The 16,242-nt window shown below is 44.6% G+C and overlaps 1 protein-coding gene across 1 annotated transcript in view; it reads left to right on the plus strand.

Annotated features, from left to right (window-relative positions):
• ACTR1A (actin related protein 1A) overlaps positions 1 to 12,346 on the plus strand; it is a 39,245-nt gene extending 26,899 nt beyond the window's left edge. The window contains exons 10-11 of the mRNA XM_040361889.1: positions 6,685 to 6,725; positions 9,460 to 12,346. Of these exons, the coding sequence (XP_040217823.1) occupies positions 6,685 to 6,725; positions 9,460 to 9,562 (144 nt within the window). The 3' untranslated portion in view covers positions 9,563 to 12,346. The remainder of the gene's footprint in view (positions 1 to 6,684; positions 6,726 to 9,459) is intronic.
• Positions 12,347 to 16,242: the final 3,896 nt, after the last annotated feature.

Below are 16,242 nucleotides of genomic sequence, written 5' to 3' on the forward strand. Positions count from 1 at the left end.
AGGGATCTCGGATCCCAGCAGAGCTATCTGCGGAGACTTCACCAACGGTACCCCCGTGACTTTTCTGATAAGGCAAAATATTCTGTTCCAAAACCCCCTGATTCTGGGGCACTCCCACCAAACATGAAGCATCGTGCCTTGGGCTTGGCAGTTGCGAAAGCATAACGGGGAAGATGTAGGAAACATCGCAGCCAACCTACTGGGGACCAGATACCACCGCATCAGAACCTTTGTGTTGGCTTCAGCTAATGAAGTATTTACTAAACCTTTGAAAGATTTCAAACCTACCTTGTGCCATCTACTCAGGTCCCAGGTCATCCGCAGGTCTCTCTCCCATGCCTCCATGTATGAGAATTTTGTGGACACCTCAGATAAAGCTATATATATTATAGATATTCCCCCCTTGTGTTCCGTCATTTGTTTACACCAGCTTTCGTAACTAGTAAGAGTTGCGTGTCTAAAATTGTCAGTCCAGAAGGATGACACGAAATTAAAAATTTGGGTGTACCGGGCTCTTTCCGTTAGGGGCAAGTCAAGTGTCCTCACACAATGTTCCAGTGAAAGTGGGCCCATGGGTGTCAGAAAGTCGCCTATTCTATAGATCCCTTTGTCCAGCCACCATTGGAAAGCCGAAATGTCCATCCCTATAGGAAACTGAGGGTTGAGAAAGATCCTTGTCAAAGGCTTAGTCTCCGAGACCAAAGAAGGAAGGTGTCTCAGGCCATCCCAGAGTCTGAAGGATTGCGACAATGTGGGGGATAGTATTGAGGGTCTAGTTTTTTGGGGAGACCAGAAAAGGCTCTCTATCGAAAGATTGGGGATCGCCAACCCCTCCATTTCTATCCACTCTGGTTTTTCACATTCCGCAAAAATAGCAGAAAATTGTGCTAGTCTGGCAGCTTGGTAGTATTTAAACAGGTTTGGTAGTCCAAGGCCCCCTTGTGTTCTGAGCCCGTATAGGACATTTTGTGCCACTCTATAACCCTTGCCCTCCCAAACAAATTTCAGAATTTTACTCTGTAGTGGTCTGAGTTGGTCTTTTTTAACCGCTATTGGTAGAGATCTAAACAAGTAGAGTAACCTTGGTAGGAGAGTCATTTTGACTGCGTTAACTCTACCTGTCCAAGAAAGTTTGTGTCGATCCCACGTCTGTAGATCTAATTCTAGTTTACGAAATATAGGGGGATAATTAGCCTGGTAGAGATGTTCAATTTTGGTTGTGAGGTTTATACCTAAGTAACGAATGGATGATTCGGCCCACTGGAATTCAAACAAGGGTTTCAAGTGATCGATCACTGAGGGGGGGGTGGAGATGTTTAAGGCTTGGGATTTATTCCAATTAACCCGCAAACCCGAAATCTTCCCGAAAGACTCCAGTAAGTTGCAAAGAATTGGAAGAGAGGTGATCGGGGAGGAGATATACAGAAGAAGGTCGTCTGCAAAGAGGGCGCATTTATGGATTTGGGAACCACATGATACCTCCCTAATATCCGGGTCTGACCTGATCGCAACAGCAAGTGTCTCAATCGCTATTGCGAAAATCAGGGGGGACAAGGGGCAGCCCTGTCTAGTACCCCTAGCAATTCTAATGGGGCCCGAAAAAAATCCCTGTAGTTTGACCCGTGCACTGGGTTCCGAATAGAGAGATTTCAACAATCCCCGGAATTGTTCACCGAAGCCCCAACGCCGCAAAATCTCGAAGAGGTAATACCACGATACAGAGTCGAACGCCTTTCTTAGGTCTAAAGAAAGGAGGAGTCCTTCCTGCCGCGGGTTCCCATCCCAGCCCGACTGAAGCAGAGAGATAATATCAAGTGCTCGCCTCACCTGGTCAGGACCCTGCCTACCAGGGACGAATCCAACCTGGTCCCTATGGATATAAATGTTTATAAAAGAATTTAACCTGTTGGCTAGTATCTTGGTCAATATTTTTAAATCGTTATTGATTAGGGAAATAGGTCTGTAATTTTCAACGAGCTCTGAGTCCTTATCTGGTTTGGGGATGACTGAGATAAATGCCTCATTCAAATTCGGGTGCATGGATCCGCCCTCCCTCCCCCGTTTTGAATTAAAAAATTTAGTGAGGTGAGGGGCCAAGATTTCACAGAAAGTCTTGTAATATGGGACTGAGAAACCGTCTGGTCCAGGGGCCGAACCATCCTTAAGTCCCCTAATTACCTCTATAGTTTCTTCTGTGGAGATCGGTGCCTCCATCAAATCTACATGACTCTCCTGTAGGTTCGGGATCGCTAACCGGTCCAAAAAGGAATTGACCTCGGGGTGTCTGGCCATCCCCGACCCCCGATATAGGGAGGTATAAAAGGTTTCGAATTCTTGCAGTATGCGTTTAGGGTTAAGGGTTGTTGTCCCGTCCCTGGTCTTAATCTTGGGCAGAGCAAACGTTCGGAACCTCGGTGAGAGCTTGGTGGCTAGCATCGTGTTCATTTTGTTCCTGTGTAAATAAAATCTAGCGCTAGACCAATTTAATGATCGTTCCGCCCTGACCGTCAAGGCTAAATTTAAAGCTAGTCGAGCGGCGTCAAGCTGCGAAGCCTGAACCATCGTTTGGTCCTTCTTATGTTGTCTGCGCAGGGTTAAGAAATCTTTCTCAAGCCTCGTCACCTCCGCAGATTTTTCCTTCTTTCTTTTAGAGGCTATCTGGATGATCCTACCGCGAATGGTAGCTTTATGAGCTGCCCACAATATCTCGGCCGAGGTCCCTTCAACGCTGTTAAATCCAAAATATTCCTTGATGGCCCCTTCAATCTCTAAAACCACCTTAGGGTCGTGTAGTAAAGTTTCATTTAATTTCCAGTGTGATTTGTGGGGATTTGAGTTTTGAGTTTGTAGCGAGCAAACCACCATGGAGTGGTCCGAAATGGCTGTGTCCGTTATATTAGCTTTCGTGATCAGGGGAATATGTCTAGCAGATATAAATATATGGTCAATCCTAGAGTACGATCTGTGCGGATGGGAATAGTGGGAGTAGTCCTTTTTGTTTGGGTTGAGTTCCCTCCAAATGTCTACCAGGTTATGCTGATATATCAGTTTTGCTATGTGTGAGCTAGCTCTAGATGGGCGTGTCAATGCTGTAGCTATAGGTTTGGATTTGTCCAAGCTTAGTTCGAATGCAATGTTGGAGTCTCCTCCGCACACTATCATTCCCTCCAAGAGAGGTTCTAAGGTATCAAACATAGTTTTAAAGAATTCGGTCTGTCCTCTGTTGGGAGCGTAGTATGAGATGAATGACACTAGAAGTTCATCCAATTCCCCCTTAACCAACAGGAACCTACCATTAGGATCTCTATGAGTCAGGAGCGGATTAAATTTGCAGGATTTCGCGAAAAGGATAGCCACCCCTCTCGTTTTATCCTCGGCGTTAGCCAGAAAAAATTGTGGATAATGTGCATGAAGAAAGGAGGGCGTGTAAGTGGCCGGAAAATGTGTCTCTTGTAATAAAACGACTGACATCTTCCGGGAGTGGTAAGAATGAAACACCTTCCTTCTCTTAACGGGCGAATTCAAGCCCTGAACATTGTGTGAGGCAACTCTAACCGAGTTCGGCAAAGTCGGGTTATGTGGTGAAGTCATTGGGAGAACAAAGTGGGTGCAATTTGGAACTTACCCCTTCAACATGGAGGCATGGGAGACAGCAGAGCGGAGCAGAGCAGGAACCGAGCCGAGGCCTGGAATACTATGGGCAAGGTGACACAAGCACGGACTGGCAATCAAGAAAAAAAGGTTAGTGAGAAGAGAGATAAGCGAGCAAACAAAAGAAGAGATAATACATTTTAAAATATAAAGTTTGTCCTCACAACGAACGTGGAAGGGAAAAAGATCCGTTCCACCTTCGTCAGACGAACCAATAACGTAGCCCTTAACTCGGGCTACCGGACCAAACCCCGACAGTGACATAGTCCCCGTCCAGGGATGATCTGAGGCGCAAGGCAACTGCCTCAGCCCCTATCAACCCTTTAGAGTCAACCAGGAGACGATAGCTTATCATATAATACTCTAAATGTAAACTATTGTGATACATGAAAAAAAATATACGGATCACGGTCAGTGCGGAGAACATTAAACTAGGAAACAAAACAGTCTCAATAAAAAACTGTATGGGGATTTCATGGGTCCCCAGCCACGGATAGGGTACCCATAACCAATATACCTAACAGGTATAATATCCTCCGTTAAAAACACCAAACAGAGGGAAACTCCAGAACAGTGAGCAGGGCCACTATGATGATTATTTCAGGTCTTTGTGGTATCTTTGGTGCGTCTGCTTTTGCTTGTGTGCCAGGTGGGGGATAAAGGACTTGCCGGGGTGGATCGTTTGGATGAACCTGGTGGAAAATTTGACGTGTCCATTGCTGAGTCCAGCGAGATCAGTTTCAAGGCTAGCAAAATTTTTTCTCCTTCAGATAGCGTGGTGAAGGCGTGGGTTTTGCCCTTGAAGGCGAATTTTAAGGCAAACGGAAATCCCCACCAATATTTGATGTCCTTTTGGGACAAAATCAGCAATAAAGGTTTCAGCGATCTGCGTCTTTGTATGGTAGCTGCAGAAATGTCAGCGAAAATTTGAATATCCTGACCCATGAAGGATATGCGGGGTTGCTGACGGGAAGCCCTCATGACCTCTTCCTTCACTGAGAAGTAATGGGGTTTTACTATGATATCCCTGGGAGATCCGTCCTTTCTCAGAGGGCCCAGGGACCTATGGGCCCTGTCCAGCTCCAGCTTGTGGGGTGCAATGGAGGGGATCATGCTGTTGATGAGGTCCTGGATAGCTTTAGGGATATCTGTAACGGACTCAGGGAGACCCCTCACCCTGAAATTGTCCCTTCTGGAACGATTCTCGAGGTCGTCAATTCTATTAAGGGCCACGTCCAGTTGCTCCTGAAGTGATTGTATTTGGTCGGTGTTCTGGTTAGTTCTAGATATAGTGATGTCCAATTTATTTTCTATAATCTCCATCCTGGAGCCCAGATTCTGGAAGTCAGCATGTATTTCCCTAGTAATATTAACTGCTGTTTGGGCCAGGCCTCGTTCAAGTAGTTCAGAGAACTTCAAAAAAAGTTCCCCTGTATTCTGTGGTATTTCAATCTCTGAATGTCCTGTGGGGGTCCTGGAGACTGGCAATACATAAGTTACCTCATGTGCAGCACCAGCATAGGGGGACAGTGAGGGGTCTGACTGGGTCTCTGAGGTGGCTGGCGGGCTAGACATGGGGCCTGGGGAGCCTTGGGTGGACATAGGTGTAAAGTTCAGGGTGGCTGGGGAGATTACTTGCCTCAATTCAGCACTTCCCCCTGCGTGAGGTGTTTGTGGCTGAGGCGCGGCCGCCATCTTGGATTCGGCCTGTGTATTCAGCGCTGAATAGCGCGGTTCCAGGCCCTTCCGGACCACGCTGCTGTACATGGGGGTCTCCACCGAGTGTCCCCCTATCGAATCCTCCCTTCAGAAGGTCCCGCACCGCCGTGAATCCGGTGCTAGGGCTGACGTGGGGCCGTGGCAGAGCGGAGCTCCTGGCTTAAGCAGCCATCTTGGACGCCTCCGCGCATGCACCTCTTCTTCACCTTCTTTTGTTTGTGATTTTTCTCACTTCTTCTTTTAATAATGACTATAGAGGAAGAGAGATGAAATTTCATGTGGTCACAGTTAAACCGTGGCAGCATTCCTATTCCCCACCCTCTTCAAATTAAGGTGGTTCTTGAAATTAGACCAGGGGTACATTTAGCAGAAAAGGTGGAAGGTTAGCAAATCATAGGCTATTTGATACCTGGATTATCATTAACAGGTTGTAAACAATCGCAGTTTTTCACCTTAATGCATTCTGAAAAACCTCTTGTAGTCCACCAACCCCCCCAGAGCCCCCCTTTTACTTATCTGAGCCCAATCATTTCTGCGCCAGGGACGAGCACACCTGCTCCAGCCGGTGTCTCGGGTCCTGATTGGATAGATTGATAGCAGCGCAGCCATTGGCTCCCGCTGCTGTTAATCCAATCCAATGACGTGGGTGGCGTGTCCTGCTGCTGTGTCCCTCGACGGACACAACAGCAGGACACAGAAGCGCCCGCACAGGTGCCCCGAGGGAGAGCACTTCTCTGATGGGGCACTCGAGAAGAGGAGGAGTCGGGACTGCCGCTGAGGGACCCCAGAAGAGGAGAATCGGGCCACCCTGTGCAAAACCAACTGCACAGAGGAGGTAAGTATGACATGTTTGTTTTAAACAAAAAAAATAACCTTTTAGTTATCCTTTTAAGGCTGAGTTTACACTTGTGCAAATTGAATTGGATGTTGGTTTCCCCAAATGCCCGTCATTCGCATGACAGGAGATTGTGATTGGCTCTCTATGGAGTCGGTTCACACACATCCGGGGGGCTGCCAAGCGGCTTGCACAGGAGTCCTGTGTGTCTTTGGCTCAGTTTCAGGGCTGAATTCAGGCAAAAATGTGGCCCCCGAAACGGAGAACGGACGCACCGGACCCCTGCTGCGAGCCGCTCCGTAAACAGTGTGAACCCAGCCTAAGGGTTTTAGTTGAATAGAATGCGATGGATTGTTTGGAATAAGGCGGTACTAGTAGTAAATGTACATACATTAAGAGGTATTTAAGACTAGGTGATCATTTTAGAATTGGCTTTTTAAAAAGTGCTTTTTTTTAAATGTGGTTTTATTTTTGTCTAGATATCTGCTCCTCAAGAACGATTATATTCTACATGGATTGGGTAGGTAACCTTTTTTTATTTTTTTTCGTGTGAGTTAGAACAGGCAATCATTCTTGCATAAAATAACATACCAGAAGTGAAGAGATAGGGATTCTTGATAGAGAATGTGCACAAAGAGTACGGTTAAGTTGAGACATCTAAAGCCGCGTGCGTACACACAATCGGATTTCTATCGGACAAAGCGTAAGGGCTTTTGTTCGAAGGGTGTTGGCTGTGAACTTGTATTGCATACAAACGGCAAAGAATTGTCCGGCAACAAACACAAAACGACATGATTTTTCAGCACTTTAGCGCCACCCTTTGGGCAACTTCAGCGAATGTTGTGTTATGGAGAGCATTGCTTCTGAGCATGCGTGTTTGTACTTTGGATTTTTGTCCGACGGACTTGTGTACACCTAATCGGAAAATCCGACACGACACAATTGTTGGAAAATTTTAAAGCATGCTATCCAACATTTGTTGGCGGAAAATATGACAATTGTCCGATGGAGCATACAAACGGTCGGATTCTCCGACAACAGCCTACCATCACACAATTCTCGTTTGAAAATCTGATAGTGTACGGGCCTTAAAGGGGTTGTAAAGGTTTGTTTTTTATTTTCTAAATAGCTTCCTTTAAGCTAGTGCATTGTTGGTTCACTTACCTTTTCCTTCGATTTCCCTTCTAAATGTTTTTTTTCTTTGTCTGAATTTCTCACTTCCTGTTCCTCCTCAGTAAGCTTGCCCCCATCATCCGAGCCGTTCTGGCTGGGGGTTAGTCAGCGTGCTCGCCCCCTCTCTTGGGACTACATCCCTGCAGGGAGAAGATGAAGTCTCAAGGGAGGGGGCAAGCATGCTGACTAACCCCCAGAGAACGGCTCGGATGATGGTGGAAAGCTTACTGAGGATAAAACAGGAAGTGAGAAATTCAGACAGAGGAAAAAAAACATTTAGAAGAAAAATTGAAGGAAAAGGTAAGTGAACCAACAATGCACTAGCTTAAAGGAACCTATTTAGAAAATAAAAAACAAACCTTTACAACCCCTTTAAGTGTTAAGGTGACACGCTCTAAGTTTTTATTTTATGTTATTTAACTTCTATTGAAAAAATTATTCCACAAAGACTGACAAGTGACCTCTTAGTAATCCCGACACAGGTGAAATGCCGGTAAGGCCCCTTTCACACGTACGGACCGTATGTCCGCATTTCCATCCGTCCATTTGCGGATGAAAACGGGACATACATGGGTCCCTATGTGATTACGGGTGTCAGCGGATGAACATCCGCTGACACCCATAATTTGTCCGCCTCCGCATTTGCAGACGGAAGAAATCATATTTTTCTTCCGTCTATCAGATCGGATGAGCACGGACATACGGTCCGTGTTCGTCCGATCCCCCATAGGGGAGAGCGGAGGAAAGACAGGACGGTCCCTTCACAGTGTGCGTGGACCGCCCTGTCGGCTGCCAGCTCAGCGGGGATTTTACGGAGGATCCCCGCTGAGCGTTGCGGACACACGGAGCGTATCATTACTGATTAGGGCCCCGTGTGAAAGGGCCCTAAGGCTGCATTCACCTCTAAACGCAAGTGTGTTTTTTTTTGCCGTGCAAACTGCATAAGGCTATCCATTTACTTGAATGGGCTGCCCATGCAACAAACGTGTAAAGTAGCTCATGTACCTTTTTATTGGCACTGAACCAAATGCGTTTTGATGCACAATACATGGGACTTCCACCAGTGTTTGGAGTGCTATTAAGAAATAATGGCACCGCAAGAGCAATGCACCTTTTGACCTTTTTTTTCACGGATTTCTGGAAATGTGTGCAGAGTCGCATTTCTGTCCTCGTTCCTGGAATGCTTAGGTGTGAATGCGGCCGAACCCTTACAGCGCCCCCTCCTGGTTAACCCCTTCACTGCCAGTGTCATGTTTACAGTAATCAGTGCATTTATATAGCAATGTTCGCTGTAAAAATTACAATGGTCCCAAAATAGTGTCTGATGTGTCCGCCATAATGTCACAGTCACGATAAAAATCGCTAAGCGCTGCCATTACTAGGGGGAAAAAAAATTATTAATAAAAATGCAATAAAACTATACCCTATTTCAGGGATATGCAATTAGCGGACCTCCAGCTGTTGCAAAACTACAAGTCCCATAATGCCTTTGCCTCATGGGATTTGTAGTTCTGCAACAGCTGGAGGTCCGCTAATTGCATATCCCTGCCCTATTTGGTAGACGCTATAGACCAATCAAACGCTTATTGCGATTTATTTTTTGCCAAAAATATGTAGAATACGTATCGCCCTAAACTGGGGGAAAAAAAAAAAATTTTATATCTTTTTTGGGGATATTTATTATGGCAAAAATAAAAAATATTGTTTTTTTTTTTTTTTTTAAATTGACGCTCTATTTTTGTTTATAGTGCAAAAAATAAAAACCAAAGAGGTGATCAAATACCACCAAAAAAAGCTCCATTTGTGGGGGAAAAAAGGACACCAATTTTGTTTGGGAGCCACGTCGCACGACCGCGCAATTGTCAGTTAAAGCGACGCAGTGCCGAATCGCAAAAAGGGGCCAGGTCCTTTAGCTGCATAATGGTCCGGGGCTTAAGTGGTTAACTATTTGCCAGGAGTTGAGCTTTAAACACTGCTAGCATATTCCCTGTGATGCAAGTTGATTTTTCTTTACATTTTTAGACCTTATGACACCATAAGTTCTTAGATTCCATTTCAAATAAACATTTTACCTTTTTCAGTGGATCTATTTTGGCTTCTTTGGACACCTTTAAGAAAATGTGGGTCTCCAAGAAGGAATATGAAGAAGACGGACCCAGAGCTATCCACAGGAAAACGTTCTAACGTCCCAAAAGACCAAGTCTCTGTATCAGTCCACTTCAGTTTAAAACTGGCTTTTTGAGTATGAGAGTGTGGTCGGGAGGTGACTGGTGGGTGGGTGTGAATGTATGTGTCTGTATGCGCTCTCCAGCATGCCAAGAAGTCGTCAAACGAGGGCAGAAGATCTGTAGAGGGCAACTGAAAATAAAACCCATCGGAGAGGAAAGCCTTTATCCCATTCCTATTTATGTGTTATGTTGCACCAGGGTCTGTAAATGGTCTGTTGCGAAAATATTTTATCGCATTATAGCCTATTTATCCTTAACAGATTTACCGTACATAAAGTGTAAAAAAAAAAAGAAAAAACCCAGCTGACAGTACAATATGAACTATTCACTGACGTACGTGACCCCCACACTTATCCGCCACATGGGCCTTTCAGAATTACGTTTACTTGAGTAACAGAGAAAACACGTTTCTTGAAACTATAATATGTCGTACTAATTTAAAGACATGGTTTTTGGAAATGTTTCTATTGCATGATAAAAAAAAAAAGATCAGTATAGTTATATAGTTAGACATCTGGAATATTTGATTTTTTTTTTTTTAGAATCTCTCTGTAACAAAGCCTGTCTGCAGGTCAGTGTAGGTTCCAGGACGTTCATCTATAGAATTTATCAGTCAAGTAACCCATGAAGTCTGTTCTGTGTTCATATTTATATAGAGAAACTAAGGGGATTAGGTAACCTTGTCTCTTTGTATACTTGGGAGGAGAGGCCAATTGGGCAACTCTGTTTATTCATCATTGGGTGCTTGTTTGCTTGGGAGAAGAAACCAGCTAAGTAACCCTGTCCCTGCATCCATGGATCTTTGTATACCTAAGAGAAGTAGCCAACTCCGTAACCCTGTTCCCATTCTTGGGTGCCAACTAGGTAACCCTGTCCCCATTCTTGGCTCCCTGTATACCTTGCAGAAGGAGCCAACTAGGTAACCCTGTCTCTTCATCCTTGGGTGCCTATATTACCTGGGGAGATCGAGCCAACTAGGTAACCCAGTGTCCCCATCCTTGGCTTCCTGTATGCCTCAGAGAAGAATCCAACTAGGTAACCATGTCTCTTCATCGTTTGGTGCCTATATATCTGGGAGATGGAGCCAACCCCTATATACCTGGATGATGGAGCCAACTAGGTAACCCTGTCTCTTCATTCTTGGGTGCCTATGTTACCTGGGGAGATGGAGCCAACTAGGTACCCTGTGTCCTTATCCTTGGCTTCCTGTATACCTTGGAGAAGAATCCAACTAGGTAACCCTATCTCATCATTAGGTGCCTATAAATCTGGAAGATGGAGCCAACTAGGTAACCCTGTTTCTTCAGTCTTGGGTGCATATATACCGAGGAGAAGGAGCCAACTATGTAACCCTGTGTCCTCATTCTTGGCTCCCTGTATACCTTGGAAAAGGAGCCAATTGGGTAACCCTTTCTCTTCATCCTTGGGTGCTTGTATACCTGGGAGATGGAGCCAACTAGGTAACCTTGTCTCCCCATCCTTGGGTCTTTTTACACCTGGATGGGGGGGACCAGTTGGGTAATCCTGTCTCACCATCCTTTGGTCCTCGTATACTTAGGAAGAGGGGCCAAGTGTCATGCTCCTAACTTTGTTTCTACCCTTTTTTTGTTGTTGTTTGGCCTACAAAACGAATTGCATTGAATACCACTATATATTGAAGCAAAACTATATAAAGTCTAACATTTCTGTCTTGGTATATATGTGTCTACTTTTGTATTATTTGATCACTTGAGTTGTCTGCTGACTTTTATGTATATGTATGTGTGTTTAGTTTGGCACATAGAGAGGAGTCTAAAGGTTTTTCCCCACTTTAAATTTGTTGCCAACACCGGTTTATTATAGTTGTGGTGTAGTTTTATGCCACCTTGGTAGGAGGTAGACCAGCTTTATACAGACACGGTTTGCATGGGTCCCAGCTTCCTCCCTTGTCAGCATGTACCTGCTCTATAGAAGTGTCACCCATTGGGGTTCTTAGTAGGCCATTTTAGTATACACTTCTCCCATTTTATGAATGCTTAACAGTTTATTATTTATAAGTGCTCTTGAGTCCAAACTGACCACTGAAGATTGTTAAATGTCAGCCTTTTAATGTTTTGGTCAATCCTTTTCTGAAGGAGAACTCCATCCAAGTGTGTTTTGGGGAAAGGGGTCTTTAGCTGTCATGTAAATATTGCTTATATCTGTCACCTCGGCTGTACTGAACGTTTTTTTTAAACGTATTAAAAAAAAAAAAATAAGATGCTAAAAATCTGTTAACCAAAAGTATAATAAATCATCTTTAGCTGATCTGGGCTGCAGTAAACGGAAATCTGATTACTATGATTCTGCTCACTTTGCATATCATTCTAGCCTTTTGCAAAAATCGTATATACTTGAAAATATAAAGGTCCCTATATACTTTCTGCACAAGATGGTTTTTGCTTTGCAGATGGAGGTAACAGTGGCAAACAATACTTACACTTTTATTCCATCCATAATCACTTGTGTGGAGTTCAGGAAAATCTGCCGTCAGCACAAGAATAATAGCGAAAACATATTTATGCTTATTTGATAGTTACTTGGCCTTCATCAGATAAGAAAAGACACTTTTACCACCGATCAACAAAGTACTGCTACATTAGAGGCTGAAAACATTGGTTCCAATCTGTCCCCCCTTTATCTAGTCTACTGCTTTATATGATTTGTATTTTGTATTTATTAACTACTGCTTTAATACTTCAACACTAAATAATTTCAACTCGACTATATGGTGGCTTGGTTTATGGATTGTTTACAGTAGTGTTATTATACGGGCATACTAATCGGGTAATTAAAGCGGTGGTTCACCCACAATAACAACATTTTAGCATTAAATTAAGCATAGTAGCGCGAGCTACAGTATGCCTGTATTTTATTTTTTTTGCCCCATACTCACTGTGCAATCCTATAGTGAAGATTCCGACTCCCCGCGGGGAATGGGCGTTCCTATCCAGAGGGAAGATGATTGACGGCCGGCTATGGCACGTCACGCTCCCCGAAGATAGCCGGAGTAGGTCTCGGCTCTTCACGGCGCTATACGGCGCCTGCGCACAGACTATGCGCAGGTGCCGTGAAGAGCCAAGTCCTATTTCGGCTATTTCCGGAGAAGCGTGACGTGCCAGAGTATGGGGCAAAAAAAATAAATACAGGCATACTGTAGCTCGCGCTACTATGCTTATTTTAATGCTAGAATTTTTTTTTTCTTATAGGGTGAACCCCCTCTTTAAGATGATGTAACACTAAATAGTGTTTTAATGTCTGGTAACAACGTATACAGGACTTTGCATCTCTTTTTTGTGTGAGAGCGAGAGCACTAGTAGAATAATGAGGCTAGATCCCTTTTACACTGAGGCCGTGTTGGCTTTAAAGCGCCACACATTTAAACATCGCTCTAGTGGCGCTTTTTGGCCACTAGCGGGATGCTTTTAACACCAAAGAAGGGATTAAAAACGCCAGAGTTGCGGCGCTGCCCATTCATTCCAATGGGCTGGACGTTTTGGGAGTGCTAGTAGTGTTAAGCTGGATTCACACCTGTGCAGTTTTAGTGCATTTTGCAGATTTGCACTGCAGTCCATTAACATGATTTAAAAATAATTGCTCAAATGTGCACACCCATGTGCCGTTTAAAGTCCAATTTCTTAGCGTAATGTCCATTTAACATGGTTTCCTATGGAATATGGTCTGTAGTGCAAATAGCACTAAAACTGCATAGGTGTGAATCCAGCCTTAGTGTGCTTGGTAACACATCAACAACCTATGCTCTGGAAGTAATGATCTCATCTACATGCAAAGCTTATATTCCAATATCTATTATTGAGTTGCAGTGATAAATGTGACATTTGAGGCCATACAGCGTATCCTTTCTAAGGCAATGATTTACTGAAATGAGGTGTAATATGCTCCTATGCACACACGTGGAGCATGCAAAATCTGGTGCAGATCTGCATAGAAAACAATCAGCTTCCAGGTTGTATTTCCAAAGCTTAAAGGGGAGTTCCAGCCATTTGTATGTTTATTAAAAGTCAGCAGCAACAAAAAGTGTAGCTGCTGGCTTTTAATAAACAGGCACTTACCTGCTCCAGCGACGCGCCGGCCGGGGCTCCGCTCCTCTCCCCCCCTCCCCGGCCGGCGTCTTCATCTTCAGTGTGGGCACCCGGCCGTGACAGCTTTCGGCTTCACGGCCGGGCACCCACTGCGCATGCGCGAGCGGCGCGGCCCGGCGCCGTGTAATTGGCCAGGAGATCGCCTAGGACCTGTGACGTGTCCTAGGCGATCGCCTACAGCAGCCACTTCCTGAAGGCGATTAAGCTTAGTCGCCTACAGGAAGGAGGAAGTGGGACAGGAAGTCCCACTCGTGCTGAAGCCCCCACTCCCCCCCCCCCCCAAAAAAAATTACATGCCAAATGTGGCATGTAAGGGGGAGAGGAGTGGGTTAAGAGGAAGTTCCAAATTTGGGTGGAACTCCTCTTTAATTGAACAAGCTGACATTAGAAGCTGATTGGCTACCATGCACAGCAGCACCAGCTTCTGAGTGCTCCAGTTTTTGTATATCTCCCCCACGGTGTAAGGCCCCTTTCAGACGTCCGCTCCGTCTGTCCGTTCATTACAAGTCCGTTAACGGACTTGTAATGAATCCCTATGGGGACGCGTCCATTAGCGGATGGAGCATCCGCGTCAGTCAGGTTCCGCTTTTCCGAACGGAAGAAACCCTATTTTTCTTACGTTCGGCGGAGCGCCCTATCTGCCAACAGCTGAGCGGGGAGAGATTGCTCCGGAAGTGATTGCTCCGTCGCCGCCATCTTGCTACACCCCACACTCCTGCACAGTAATGATAGTGAGAAGGGGGGCAAGCGGACATCTTGTTACACCCATCGGAGTTTTAGATTTCACAGTTATTTTCAACACAAAAATGGAGCTTATGTGCTTAAATACAGTATTTGGAAATCTGATGGACTGTTTACATGTTAAATGTGAAAATCAGAGGTGTTCTGTCACATTTAGCAACCATGTAAGGGCAGCAGGTTTGCTGCTGCTTTTAAAATTTAACATCTAAACAGTCCGTCAGATTTCCAAATACTGTATTTAAGCACATAAGCTCCGTTTTGTGTTGAAAATAACTGAAATCTAAAACTCCGGTGGGTGTAACAAGATGTCCGCTTGCCCCCTTCGCACTCTATCATTACTGTGCAGGAGTGTGGGGTGTAGCAAGATGGCGGTGACAGAACGTCACTTCCGGAGCAATCTGTGACGGGGAGCCGAATTTCACAAGACAGCGGCATTGCAATCTGTAAGGGCCATGTTGGGCAGTGGGTTATGAGGAGGCACTGTTACTTTAAGATGCTGACAAGTCTTGAGAATACCTGTCTAGTCCTTAAAGCTGAATGCCACCCTTTTAGACAAAGGATCCAGTGTAATGGTTAACCTTCTAAATGCCTTTTGTGTGTGTGAAGAAGTTGTTAAGGTGTCATCCTGCACCCCAGGAGAATTATTTTGATAAATGTAGACACCCAAGCATAAATGAGCAGTGCAAATAGCACTGACAATAGTAGCACCCACTCACATTTCATTTTACTTGATGGAATCATCTTAAAAAAAAAAAAAAAATTGTTAAGGCCCAATACAAATTACTGCATCGCGTCTAATTTTTTTTTATTTTATAAAGAAACCAGGGGCTGCCATTTACTTGCTGCTTTGAAAATGCTAGTTGCCTGGCTTTGGTACCTGGGTGTGAATAAATAAAAATGAGTATGCAGACCAATACAGTCCCACATTCTTGAATACCTGTCTGTACCAGGACAATGACTACTGCAGCTGGTGGGTTGGCATTAAAGTCAAGAAACTCCCTTTTTAGGAAAGGTCAGCAATGGCTGCCTCCATGTTTTACCTAAACAAGGTGTAAACCATTATTTTTTGGGGGATTCTTCTGGTAAATCTGAAAATTTCTTGCCCTGATCACTGGTAGTTTGATTTAAGTCTGTGTTTTAAAGCACATATGAATGGGAGTGCCACTTATGATCTCCAGTGCATTCTGCATTGTTTCAATGGCTGCAGAATTGGCCCGAGACATTTCTGTTTAATGACAGTAAGTAATGTTTTCTTTTCTATGATTGTAATAACTGCCTGATCCTGTACCTTACATAAGAAACTGTCAGCTGGTGATGCCCAAATAAAATTTAGAATCCTACAATAAAAAAAACAATTCTGCTCTAAAAGTGTCATGTACTGAGTGTGAAGTGCTTGGATCAAGCGAAGGTAACCTGCGGTGGGACCACAAACCCAAGTGTGCCTGCTGGGTCTTGTAGTTCTACTACAAGGTGCCAAAGCTTGGTGAAAATTCAATGAAGACAATGCAGTGGACAAAATAGACAGTTTATTTGTATGGCAAGTCATGAGTTGAGTCCGAGCATGGCAGTGATACAGCTGGTCACCCTATGGGAATGACATCCTGAGACAAAACGAGGTATATGTTCACACATCTGAGCTGTCAATCAATGATGGTGTGCAGAATGCAGTAACCAATAGCAACCAAGAAACCACAGTCGGATCTATCAACATTCTGAATGAATGCCACTGTTACTGCATATGTATCTTTTACCTTTGTGATTGAGGCCTTTGCAA

The sequence above is a fragment of the Rana temporaria genome, chromosome 8, assembly GCF_905171775.1.
Source record: "Rana temporaria chromosome 8, aRanTem1.1, whole genome shotgun sequence".
In the NCBI taxonomy this organism is placed as follows: Eukaryota; Metazoa; Chordata; class Amphibia; order Anura; family Ranidae; genus Rana; species Rana temporaria.